Source organism: Blennius ocellaris (genome assembly GCF_963422515.1).
Source record: "Blennius ocellaris genome assembly, chromosome: 6".
Lineage (NCBI taxonomy): Eukaryota > Metazoa > Chordata > Actinopteri > Blenniiformes > Blenniidae > Blennius > Blennius ocellaris.
The window spans coordinates 4723652-4736657 of record NC_137655.1 but is presented as its reverse complement, the minus strand read 5'-3'; the positions used below and the strand labels follow the sequence as shown (position 1 = coordinate 4736657).

Genomic DNA, 13006 nt, shown 5'->3' with positions numbered 1-13006 from the left:
GTTCTGGCTGAGGTGATAAGCATCGCCGCCGTCCAGCTCTGCACCCTCCACACACCCACGAGGAGGAAACGCCGGACAAAAGCTGTGACACACCAGCTTTGAAGGAGGCCGAGCGAAAGTCATTTATTGAATGCTCTCGTGAAAAAGACCCTTTTCTGGAGAAAGTCCAAACCGGGGTTTTTACATCTTCTGGCTGTCTTCGGCTGCATCACACGCACAGTTTGACTATAAAACAAACAGAGAGCAGGGTGCACTCGGTGAGGCCGTTATTCCATGCGCACCACAATGATTTAATTAGAAGGGCCTGAATGTGATCTGAAGATGGTGAGTCACGGCGATGACCTTCAACCAGGCTGGTGAGAATGAACATCGGCTGAGCTCTTGTGTCGGGGCAAAAACCCGCCGTGACTCACCGGAGGATGCAGACAGATGCAAGACACCGGAACGCTCAGGGATTTAGAGCAAAAAAAAAAAAAGGAAAGGCTCAATCTCTCTGGTCAGTGTTTATTTAATGCAGCTGTTTGTTGCCGTCAGTGTCGTGTCGATCGTCGATCCATCTTCTGAGCGGGGAGCTTATTCCACCCATATTCTAGCAAACCTGTTCATTTGTTCCTATAATCCCTCTAAGGTGACATTTCAAGAGAAAACACACCATTTTTTTTACATATTCGGTTCAGAAAGGCTTCCGCTTTTACATGGAAATGTTGTGAAAACAATATAGAGGGCACACAAATACACACGGAACCCACTGCACTGCAAATAAAGAGAACTTGGGAAGATTGATGGTAAAAGAATGTTTTCATCAAGAGATAAAATCCTGAAGATACAAGGGGGCATTGTTTGTAGCAGAACTATCTTAATTCATATCGAGAGTTGTTTTCTTTTACACATGACTTTTGCTGGAGTTCTGCCATGATATGATTCAAAGCTATAAAGAAGGGTTTTGCTGCCCTGAGCGCAGGCTCACAGGCTCCTTACCATTCTGCTGCCCTGTACCTCAATGGGTAGAGGGCAGCTTACACCACATTGTAGGGCAGCGTGTAGACAAATTTAGTTTCGAGAAACAATCAGCACATCTCTTAAAATAAATTGTATTTGATACATGTGTGTCATGAGTGACAAGTAGCATGTCTTCTTAAAACGTACACCACATTCACATATAATCACTCTTGCCCTCATGCAGTGGTAACGAACGAGTCCCTGTTATTACACCTCACTGGATTTTCATTTCTATTACCTTGCTGCAGTTATAGGAATGTATAGGAACCGCGTTGGTGGACAGCCATAATGAAGGCGCCTGTGAGCCTGCGCTCAGGGCAGCAAAGTGTTGGATTTACAGCTTCGAATCCTGTCATGGCAGAAGTGCAAGTCGCGTGTAACAAAAAAAAAAAAAAAATAGCCAATTGCGGAACTGCTTCACTTGTAACTGGTGAGTCGTCTATTTTCAGCATTTGAAGCTGAAAACACACTTTTTCTGCAAATATCTTTTTACGTGTGCAAATTCTAATACAGGTGAGCAGATTTTTTTTTGCACATTTCAATACCTAATTAGAACAATTACGAGATGACTTTTGCAGATTGAGTTTCACACTGACAACTCTGTCAATGCGTCTGGAGAGTTCCTTGTCTGTATTTCAATCCGTCTGTACAGTTTTGCTACAATAGCGCCCCCATAAATTACGTCATCTTCAGAATTCAGCTATATTGAGCAGTGCGAAGGCCTGGTCGTAATCCCCGCCGCACTGCGTCAGGATGTCCCGGAGGAAGTCGTCGGTGCTGTTTGGGAAACTGCTCACGAGTCTCATCAGGCTCCAGTCGTCATCAGGAGCTGGAAAATATAAAGAAGAGGAATAATCCACAATTGTTCACAAGTCGATTTCTTCTATTTGATCTTCAAGAGTAAAACCATTATAAGGTTGGACGTTTTTACAAACCTGCTTATTAAAAAAAAAAATAGAAAACAGCACAAAGTTATTGTTCCTACAAATGTAAACAGTATAGGAACCACAATATATAATAGTGGTGACAACTAGAACGGGCACATGGTAGAGCGTACACCATCACCGACGCCACATCCGTCCCCATGGAAACCAGTGGATTAGAAGGTGATTCGCTCCACCAATCCATTTCTCATTTCTCATGGTCATTTGAATTGCTTCATGTTTTCACAATGCTGAGGTGAATGTGATGTGATGTGCTGTCAGTTCCTAGTCTTTTTTGTTACTTGGCCTGCGATTGGCCGAGAGATAAGAGGGGGGGGGAGTGGAGTGGAGTAAATATCTCGCCTCCCCAGGAGGAACGATCCCAAAATCTAATGGATTGGCCCTTGATGACGATGACAAGTCATCCCTGAACCGTTGATATAATCCATGTTAATAGTTTTTAAAAGTTGGTAAAATACATAGGAACCTATAAGTAATTAATAAATGTGGTGAAAAACATCACCTTTGCCCCAACTTTGGTTCGCAAAGGTAAAAATGATCCGTTTACTTAATTCAAAGACAAAACACTTAGTTTTTGCGGTTCCCAGAAAGGTTTTGCATTTACATGGCAACGTTTTGCAAACGATGCAGTGAGCGTGTTGGGCCACGAGTTGGCGCTGTTGGTTGTTTTAGTGATGAAACCACACCCGTGCTCAGAACACGATCGGTTGTTGTCATGGAAACGCATCTGAACGAGTCAATTGGGTTGAAATTTGTGAGGAAGATCTTCCTCGCGGTGTGACGCCTTCGACGTTTCTGCTCGCCGTAGGCTAATTGAGAGTCTTCCTCCCACTTGGCGGCGCATGCAGACATTCTTCCGTCTCCCACAAGTATCGCGCCAAGGTTTGATCGCCACCGCGCTAACGTCCCGAAGCAACGTAAAGCCTTTGATCGGTCGCAGACTAAACACACAGTCACTGTCCCACTGAGTAAGGATGAGTTGGGAACGTCTTTGATGTGAGGCGCGTTGGTTAGGCGGGGGCGGTTCAAACGCGCAGCTCACCGGCTCCCCCTGCAGGTTCAGAGCGGTTCTGCTCTGACTGAAGACTCAGGTGAGCGAAGGAGTCGATCCCAGCCGCCACTGGATCGGCGTGCTCCACCTCCTGGGGGCTTTTCCCGCTGCCTCCACCCTCCAGTTTGTCCAGAAAAGCCGAGTTCACTCTGTCCGAATGAAAAGGGGGGGGTAAAGAAAGAAAAAAGGACTCAACCTTCATACCTTCACAAGCCTGCACGCTTGTAACGACAGTGTTTGACAGCTTTTTTTTTTTTTTTTAAACTTGTTCCCACTAAATGACCGGGAGGTCAGTAAATTGCTCGCAGCCACTCAACACTTACAGACGCAGCCAATCTCCACTGGTTTTATTCCAAAGGGACAAACAAAACAATTAATCTGACTTGCGGTGCAGTTTCTGTTTAGCTTCAACATCTCCAGCTCCGCTCCGTCCGAAGCCGAGGCTTTGTTTGTTCTTCACTTGATCCCCTCTAAATTATATGTCAAATGTGGAGAAATAAACCATCTAGCACCTTTTAAAAGCAAATTACTTTAATTTGCTCTGACAAAAAAAAAACATTTAGATAAAGCTACAAAAATCAAACTGAAATGAGAGCAGAGGAATAAACAGGAAAAGTACCTCCGGTGATCCAGCTCCACTTCTTTCGCGCTCTTGGTCGCCTTCACGTTGGGATTTCCTTCCACACCGTCACTCTGGATGAAGACGACACCAAATAATTGAAGGCTTTATCATATTTTAACATCGTACTGTGTGCCAAGAGGAAGCAAGAGCCAGACTGTGATCAGGTAGAGTCGTTAACCCGCTATTCAATTCATTAACTTATTGAAGTTTAATCTGCATAAACTGGGCTCTGATGTGTTTTCTCCAAGGTCTCAAGTGGAAACGGCAAACCTTTGTAGCGTTTTGGGGGTTTGTTTACACGACAACGGTGCTCGGAACCACAAAAAAAAAGCAACTTTTTGAAAACACTCCGTCTTCGAGGAAACGGGGGGGGGGGGGGGGGGGGGTTTACATTTTTTAAAACACAAATAAATTGACTGTTGTGTCTACATTTTTGCACCCAGTGCAAAATATCACATATTATCAAGTAGTGAGATTTGTTCTTTCTTTGTGAGCTCCACATCTCTGAAAAAGTGGGGGTGCTTTTCTAATTATGTGGTGCTCTTCTATTGGGAACGATACGGTAGTTCTTCTGCACATGCTCAGTACGGGGACAACAATAACGTAAAACTTTTCTGAAACAAAAATGCAAAACCAACGTCTCTAGTATAATTTTCCACCATGCAAATCAAACCGGCATTTAAAATTCATGTAAAACACAGAAAACCCAACAATCCGACATGGTTCGAATACTTTGCTTCTGGTTTTGTGGAATAACCACATATAATTATTATTTCAGAATTGTATTTTTCTCCAGTCTTTAGCATTTTAGCGCAAAACATTTGACATGAGTTGTTTTAACAGGGAGGGGGGGGGACTTTTATTGTACCAACACATCCCCTCATTGGTATTCAGTTGTTCTTCCCAGCAGATCTAAATGGGGTCAGCGAGGGGAAGAGGGATCGCAGCCCACCTGTGCGATCACACACACGCCTACAAATAGAGGATAAGGGGGGTGGGGACGGGGTGGGGGGGGGGGTGATGTCAGGCTGAAAGAACAACAGATCCCAGGGCGGCGCTCGCAACCACATCAAGAGCTCCCACTTCTGCTGATCTGCGGCGGAGAGCTTTCATCTCCTAATCTGTGACGTCTATCTGACAGAGCCGCAGTCTGGGAGAAGAAGAAGAAGAAGAGGAGGAGGTGGAGGAAGAGGAGGAAGAGGGGGGGAGACACTGGAGGGAAGATGAGACAGATGTGAGGGAAACCAAAGCAGGGGATTGGAGAACGAAGACGGAATATCAGGAGAGTCGGGGGGGGAAACCGAAGATCAGACGAAGACAAACGAGGTGGAGGAAATGGAGAACAAGATGTGGGAAAAAGATGAGGGAGATGAAGCAGATTTGAGAAGAGGAGGAAAGCAAAATTACGCAGGCGTGACAAGAGGTGGAAGGTGACGAGATTAAATCGGGGGAGAGGCATTACGGTGAGAGGGAAGGGTGAGAAAGTTAGATGAGATAGAGGGAGAGGGAAAAGAGGGAATAAAACAACAGTATAAAGACAAGAGCGGATCATGAGAAATGCTGCGATAAGGAGAGGTGATGAGAATAAATGAGAAGGGAAGATGGAAAAAGTCTAATTTATCAGTTGGCAATATTTGCCTCATTATGACCCGCTCTGCTCTGATTGGCTTGTCGTGCGGCACGGCGAACATGAAGGTCTAAAGAAGAAGGCGGAGGAGGAATACCGTCTCCTTTAAATAAAATACGTTTGATTAGAATTCCCCTCATGCATCGGGATTTAGTATAAAGTATCGGTAATGGTATCGGTGCAGGCTTTACTTGGTATCGGTCCAGATCAGGAGCAACGAGGTACAATTTCTTTAATGTTATCCTCGGACTTCTCAGGGTTTTGTTTTTTTTTTCCATTGTGATTTTTACATTTAATCGAGTATAAAGTATCGATAACTTTATCGGTAATGGTATCGGCACAAGCTTTACTTGGTATCGGTCCAGATGAGGAGCGACTCATAAACGAGGTCCAATTTCTTGAATGTTATCCTCGGACTTCTCAGGGCTTTTTTTTTTTTTTATTGGACCAGATAAAAAGAGGGGAATGCACAAATATGTGCGTACAATAATGTAGAGAGGAAACTTTAAAAAGCGCAAACGTTTCATCACTTGGCACCTCGGTGTATTACTGTAGGCGCTGTCCTTCGTCTTCCTGCCCCGTAGTTTGACCCACCGTCTCTTTTATTTTTTTCCTCACCGCTGAAAGATTTGCGTCCATGTGAGAAGAAGTGGGAGAGGAAAAGAAAGCAAAGTACAACAGAGAGAGAAAGCAAACAGTTCCTGTGCCCGCCGGGTGAGCTGGGTGTATGTGTGTGTGTGTGTGTGTGTGTGTAAAACATGGCAGCTGATACCCAAGTGTCTTCGAGACACTGATGAACCAATGAACACGTTTCCTCAGCTGAGAACAACCATGAGCTCCTCAGACTGAAGACCGACACCGACTTGGTCCCAAAAACCGGCGCCAATCTGGCCAAACCAAGCAAATTGTGAAAAAAACTCAAAGAAAACTTTGAATTTTGAGTTTCGAGCTGAGATATCAACGATGCTGCCGTGAAAACGAGCTTCTTCGTTGCTATCAAACCAGCCTCAAAGTCATTCTGTCGGGGGGGGGGGTTGGTTTGTAAAAACACCCAGAATGCAACAGCTGGAGGAGGCGTTTCTTGGACGTTTCACAGAATTTTGCAATGTGTATTTATTTATTGCTTTGTATGTATTTGACCAACTTTTCGCAAACAATCCTCACTTGAATCGCATGAAACTTTCAGAGATGATTTGTCATCACCCAAGGACCAATCCTTTACATTTTGGGATGTTAGCGTCTAACCGTTTCTAAATAAACCTCCCCAATCTTTTACATTTTGTGTGTAAAGGATTGGTCCCCCCCCAAAAAAACGGCGCCACCCTGTGGTCACATTAACAAACCCACTTTCCCATATTTGGCTCCAGCTATCACTGTCACAGTGAAGTCTAATATATACTTCTATGATTCAAAGTAGATTAAAATATCTATTAATCACTTCAGTCTCATCATATTGACACTTTGTCATCGATTTTTTTTTTTCTTTTTAAATCAACATTTTGGCTTCTTATTTATAATATTCACTCCAAAAAACCCAAATCATTTTGTCGTGGAAACTGATCCCCACAACGCAACAAAAGTTCTACATTTTTCACTCACAAAATGTTGTCGTTTTCAACTTCCAACAGGTTTCCCTTCATAAAGACTCCAGACTTTCTCTGACGTCTGATTGGATATATTATCGCAGTGAAGCCAATCTCTGGTGGCGATAAAAACACTTTGCAGTCTCTTGTTCTGGTTTTTCCCCCTGTGATCAGCAGCGCCCTCTACTGACAACCCAAGTGCTCTGTTGCTGAATAGCAGATTTTTCTTTTTTATTATTATTTTTTTTTCTCCCCTCCTTTTAATTCGACTAGTTTATTCTCCAGGCTGCAGTCATGTCATGTTGCGTCTCTGCGTGAACTCTGGGAAGTCCCTTGAACTCTGCCGGCCTCTCGCCGCCGCCTCCCTCCCTCCCTCCCTCCTTCCCTTCTTCCCTCCCAGGAAAACCAACACTGAGAGGAAGAGGGGCAGAGCGAGGGACGCAGACAAAGAGAAACAAAGGCCGGAGAGCGAGAGCGGAGCGGGACCGACGAGTGTGTTTTCTCTGCGTTCTGCTGGCGGTACTGCTGCTCTGCCCAGGAGATAATTGTGGGGGAAATTGGGGGGGGGGGGGGGGGGGGTCGGTCCTCGCTCCCACCCAGCCCACAGGGCATACGGCTTCATACCCGCACCCCCGGCGTATTTACTCTGAAAACAGCTTACAGACGCTGATCTACGGGGTGCGAGTTACCGCAAAGATCTCGGGGTCTCCCGTCTCCACCGCCGGGGGGGTGGAGAGGGGGGGGGGGGGGGTGCGTACGTTCCGTATATAAACGGAACGTACGCACATCCCGCGGTCGCTGCCGGCTCACCGTGGATGACGCGTGTGCGGCACCGCAGGACGCCGGCGGATCTGGAGCCGGGCTCCGCATCTGCTGGAACAACCTCTCATTGGTCCTGCAATAAACAAAACACGTTACTTCCTCTGTCTTTGCAGTGGCACGCCTGAAACACACACACACACACACAACACACAACACACACACATACAGGAGTATTAATTTTCCCCACAGGCCCGGGATGCTTGACAAGCCCCACAAAGGTTGACCAAGTTTGTTTGTCCCCGTCTGACACGGATCTGCTCATCCAGCACCCGATCCGCGCTCCCTTTCTAAATGTCTCCGTTGTTTCTTCAGGTTCGCACGTTGCTCGGCTCGCGACGAACCAATCGCAACACATTTCAGTCATTCATGTCGTCGTCCCGTAAAAATCTTACAAATCTCCGGAGAGCAGAGTTTCAATAATTTGTTTATATCTAAATGAATCAACGAAAGAGGCTCAGTTTCGGCTGATTTGCACGACGTTTCAAGTGAAGATGCAAAAAAAAAGGTGCAAGTTTCACGTTCACGGGGCAACGTTTTTGAAAAAAGATGTCCGCTTCCACAGGAATGGGAGAAGTGCTTCGAGCGGCTTTGATTGAGTGAAAAAGTTACTGAAGATTTCGATCTACTGAATTAAAAAAAAAAAAAGTAACGAGTTGCTTGGAAAACCCATTCCCGCATATAAATTGTGCGTCTCGGGCAACTTTTACGCAACTAACGTGTCACCGCACGTGTGTGTGTGGTGTCATTAGAAAACAACAACCAACAGCACCCACTAGTGGCCCAACAGGAAAACTACATAGTTTTAAGCAATTCTGCCGTTACCATGGAAACCAACATCGTTTCCAAAACGTGTAATGTGTAATATGTTTTCTTCTCGAGCCGTGATTCTCCCCTGGTACCCGTTACCTTTTTAACTCACTTTATGTGGAACTATCCTGTGTTTGTTTTTCCGACATTCGCGCTCCGTCCCGAGACTTAAAAAGTCTTTTGTTTCTTTTGTTGGACGACAGCCAAACATGACGAGTCTCGGCGTGTCAGAATGCTGATGAATTAATTACAGCGATCAGTCCATCTTCCTGCGTAAATTTACAGTCGATCTCCTTTTCAATTTTTATGCCAGCAGAAAAAAAACAACAAAAACAACAAAAAAAACCATTCAGGTTGATAAAAAAAAAAAAGAAAAAAGAGAGACTGTGTGCATCAGACAAGAGGCGCTTCCTTTGTGAAGAGGTTGTGTCATCTTATCAGATCGGAAGAGGAAACACGACACCAGACGGTGCCGCAGGGCGACGGCGAGGAGACCCGGGTGAACCCGATCCCGAGCTGACCTGAGCTGATCCTGCTGGAACTGCCGCCGCCTCCTCTGCTGCTCCTCCTGCTCCTTCTGCTCCCGGAGCTCCGCCTGCAACACATCAGGCACAACAAGACACAGCAGGCCGTTTACCTGTCTGCACCCGACCACTGGCCAACTTTCTCTCCTCTCTGAGTCGTCGATTGCCCGTAACGCGCAATCGACGACTCCTTACTGAAAAAAAAAAAAGGGGGGGGGCGACTAACGCATTACTGCTGCCAAACCGATCAGATTACTTTTTCAAGGTAACCATGGCAACACTGACGTTACCTTTAATAAGGTGTCAAGCAATATTTAGCCCTCAAATTCCAATGATTAAAATGAGATCAAGCCAGTAATGCAACTCTATGGATGCAAACTGCTGTTGAAGCCAAAAGAAGATGTCTGTTTCTGAAAGGCGGTTTAAATGAGGCCTGGACCAGATGAGCTCCGACTCTCTCACTGTCCGTTTTATCCATGATCAGCGATATCACCACAATCGCACTAAATATCAAAGTGTTTCAACAAAGTTTCAAAGAGCTGCTGTTGTCTCTAAATGTACTGCATTGTACACTGGGTGGCAGTGTTGAGTCTCTTTTTGCACCGGATTGCAGTTTTACCTGGTCTTTTTGATTGGTAATTGTCTCGATATGTAAACTTGCTTCCAAAATATACTGGAGCAGCCAATTATTTAGTGTTCGCTATTCCTGGTTCTCCCTCTCTGAGTGACTCAATACACCACCCAGTGGTGCAAAATGACATTGCAGGACTAAATTGGGCAGGCGAAGGTGGAAAACTGGATAAACTTTGGTGAATATAGCAGCGGCGGACCACAGTATTATTTTTGAAATGACCTCGAGACTAATGATTTGTCTCATTTTACTCACTTTAAGAGGCTACATTGATTTACGCGGGACTAAAATATCACAAATTGTTCAAATAACGTCATGGATTTTGTTGGGGCGCACTTGGTCTCAAAGGACATCCTGTAATGAGGCACGCTGACCTATAATTACAACATTTAGAGGAGGAAAAAAAAAAATTTGAGTGACCTCCTGCATGACAAGCTTTAATTTATGATGATAACGGTCTGAGTGGTTTGAATTCTCGACTCGGCCTGCACCCGCCCCTGCACGCTCTCCTCTATCCAAGCGCACGAGGATAGATTCATGACCCAGAGGCAGGTTTTAGCTGCTGTCATGTCGGATCACGTCTATAGTCTAAGGGGAGGTTGTTTCCCATGCGTGTGTTTATTTGCTGGACTACCAGAACATTCCTATGGCCGGGGTCACGGCGCAACATGGAAATGCCTGTGGAGCGGCGGCGTAAATAAATCAGCCGCTCGGCCCCCGAAGCTGCAGCAGCAGCAGCGCAGCGGCAACTATTGGACCGAGGACGACGAGGGGAACATGTCTGAGAGCAGAGTGAGGCGGTGGGAACCCTCCGGGAACATCAATCAGCTGGCTCTCCTGGCTGGATGCAGAAACACTGCTGGAGGACGCTGGCCTCTACTGACATCTGCTGGCCACATGTGATATTACTCCTCTCAGTGGCGTGGATATACGTTTCAGTGCTGTGACTTTATTTCTTGAAGAACCCCCGCCCCCTTAATTAATCACACAATTTTCTGAAATTAATAGCGAATAATCACGTTTTTTTTTTTCTATTGCAACTTGTCGATATTTATTTATGGAAAATCATGGAATTCATGTAGACTCTTCACACAGAAAGTATAATTGAAATTCAAAGACCTGGTTGTAAACTAATAATTGCATTAACAAAGTTGCGAAAATATGCTGCACTAACACACCCAGAAAAAAACAGGTACATAAAACTGTGTTAATTAAAAAAACGAAACTTTTGACACATTATTTTGACAACACTAATTCTGTAACACCGAGTTTCTTTTCTCAGAGGATAAACTCTTCCGACTTCCAAGTAGTTGCTGCTCAAATGGATTTATAAACAAAAACAATCTAAAAATATGTCGAAACGCATATTTATCCAAAGTCAATATTCCTGTTTTAGCGTAAAGGCTGTGGAGTAATCCTCAAATATTTTTATGCAGCTATGCATCCTTCTCAGGGTGTTTGGTGTCGGAGTATGGATTAGGCTTTATGGCATTTATTCACTACTTGTATCTATATTTGATAGTCATGTATTGATGCTCTTCCTGCTGTATTAATCAAACACCGAGACGTTTATCAGTCTCACCTTCCGCCTCTGTTCGTCTTTCATCATCTGGAGTTTCTCCTCCTCTTCTCGTCTTCTCATTTTGTCCAACTCCTCCTTCTTCAGCTGAAAAACATTTGTCAACGACTCATAAGGCACAAGAGTTTTAAATTTAAAAACCATGAAGCATTTCCATGTCCTTTGGAATCTTAACTTAAAGTCATTGTACCCGCTTCTGCAGTTTGGAGCTACGCAACTCTCTGAGCTGCTTCTCTCTGGCTTCAGCTTCTGATGCTCCACCACCTGGATGAATCAACAGATCGCAGCGTTTTAGGTTATTAATAATAATAACAACGTGTAATCTGACATCTTTTACCGAGCCTCTGCGGAGTCGTTTGGACAGACTGGACTCGGTTCTCCTCCCTCCACCTCTCATAGGCATCCTCTTCTCGTTGAGCCACTGAACAAGAAGGGGGAGAAGAAAAAAAAATCATGAGACAAATTTTAAACATCAAACTAAGTATTGAAATCATGAAAGTCAGACGGATACCTGCTTGCATTTCACTCCGTCGAGTTTGGTTTGGAGGGATCATGGTAAAGCAGCCCAAGCTGAGAGACAAAGGGGAGTGTGTTGGTGTGGCTTTTAAATAAAATAGTACAAATATCTGTATTCACATGTACAAAAACAATTACAAAATTATAATAATAATATTCATATGCATGAATTGTAATCTTCAGACACGTTTGCTGCTTTTATGAAATTTTATGAAATAGTGTTATCTTCAGACACGTTTGCTGCTTTTATGAAATTTTATAAAATGTATGAAATATTATTAAATTAATCTTCCAACATGTGTCATGTTGTCAGAAATGCTCCTTCAGGGAGCATCTTCGGCATGGACATTAGGCACCAACTGGGGTGGTAAAGTCCCAGCAAAAAACTGACATTTACGAGATTAATCAATAAAATAAGCAGGATAGCATTTACTGGTGGTCCAATATGAAAACAAGATTCTCTCCCCCGAAAATAAAGAATGAATAAACACATTTCTAAATCCCCCTCCCCAACAGTATTTATTATTCTGAAATAAAGAAAATAATCATCTCAAAGAAAATGCGATACATTTATGAAGTTTCATAGTGACAGAATTCGTGGTAAAACATGCATTTCAGTTTGTTTATTTGGTAAATAGTCTGAAGCAGTTCTGGGAATAAACGTAACCTGATGCTGCATTCAGGGAACATGGGTCACTGACTTTATCAAGCGGCAATCATGATTCCCAAACCCCAATATCGTCAAAATAAAAAGTTTTCCTGCAGGAATTTAACTTAACCTAAACTTAAAAATCCACATTAAAGCATTTGAGCGCTTCAGCAAACAAATTTAAACTAGAATATAAAATGAATGTTTACATTAACGAGGGACCACGAATGCAGCGTTTCCGTTTCCAATTCGGTGAAATGAAAGTGAAACCTACATATCGATAAACTTAATAAAATCGAGTTTTAAAATCAAAATATGACATCAGTTAGCTTTTGATATTAAGGGGTTGTTAATATCTAAATGCTGTCAATGTTTTTGTGAAATATCAATAAATGAATAAAAAGTGTCACTCACTGTTGCGGCTGGGTGTTCGAGGCTACCTCACCTCGCCTCCTTCCAGGTTCATTTCTGTCCAGATGTCCAGCTGGTGGGTGATTTAAATTCACTCCTGGGGGGTTTTCTTCCTCCCTTGCAGGGTTTTCATCCTCCAATGAAGGGTTTTCTTCCTCCCATGAAGGGTTTTCTCGCCATACTGTGTTCTTCTGGTCGGATTGACGCCTCATGATGTTATAATAAGGACACAGGTGTGTCT

At 44.0% G+C, this 13006-nt stretch overlaps 1 protein-coding gene across 1 annotated transcript; it reads right to left on the bottom strand.

Moving 5' to 3' along the window:
• Positions 1-508: 508 nt before the first annotated feature.
• Positions 509-12933, bottom strand: epsti1 (epithelial stromal interaction 1). The gene is made up of 10 exons (XM_080498779.1): positions 12769-12933; positions 11701-11759; positions 11527-11610; positions 11380-11453; positions 11193-11276; positions 8977-9050; positions 7637-7721; positions 3614-3687; positions 2986-3143; positions 509-1828 (listed from the first exon to the last, which is right to left on the bottom strand). Exons 2-10 carry the CDS (start codon positions 11741-11743, stop codon positions 1689-1691), a joined length of 816 nt encoding a protein of 271 aa, XP_080354905.1. The 5' UTR covers positions 11744-11759; positions 12769-12933; the 3' UTR covers positions 509-1688.
• Positions 12934-13006: the final 73 nt, after the last annotated feature.

What these genes read in the sequence shown, in the direction of transcription:
- epsti1 (XM_080498779.1), bottom strand. Translation starts at nt 11,743, where the DNA reads ATGATCCCTCCAAACCAAACTCGACGGAGTGAAATGCAAGCAG. An exon ending in AACGACTCCGCAGAGGCTCG is followed by an intron (nt 11,454 to 11,526) that starts GTAAAAGATGTC and finishes TGATTCATCCAG; the next exon opens with GTGGTGGAGCATCAGAAGCT. An exon ending in CCGCACACGCGTCATCCACG is followed by an intron (nt 3,688 to 7,636) that starts GTGAGCCGGCAG and finishes GTCTTCATCCAG; the next exon opens with AGTGACGGTGTGGAAGGAAA.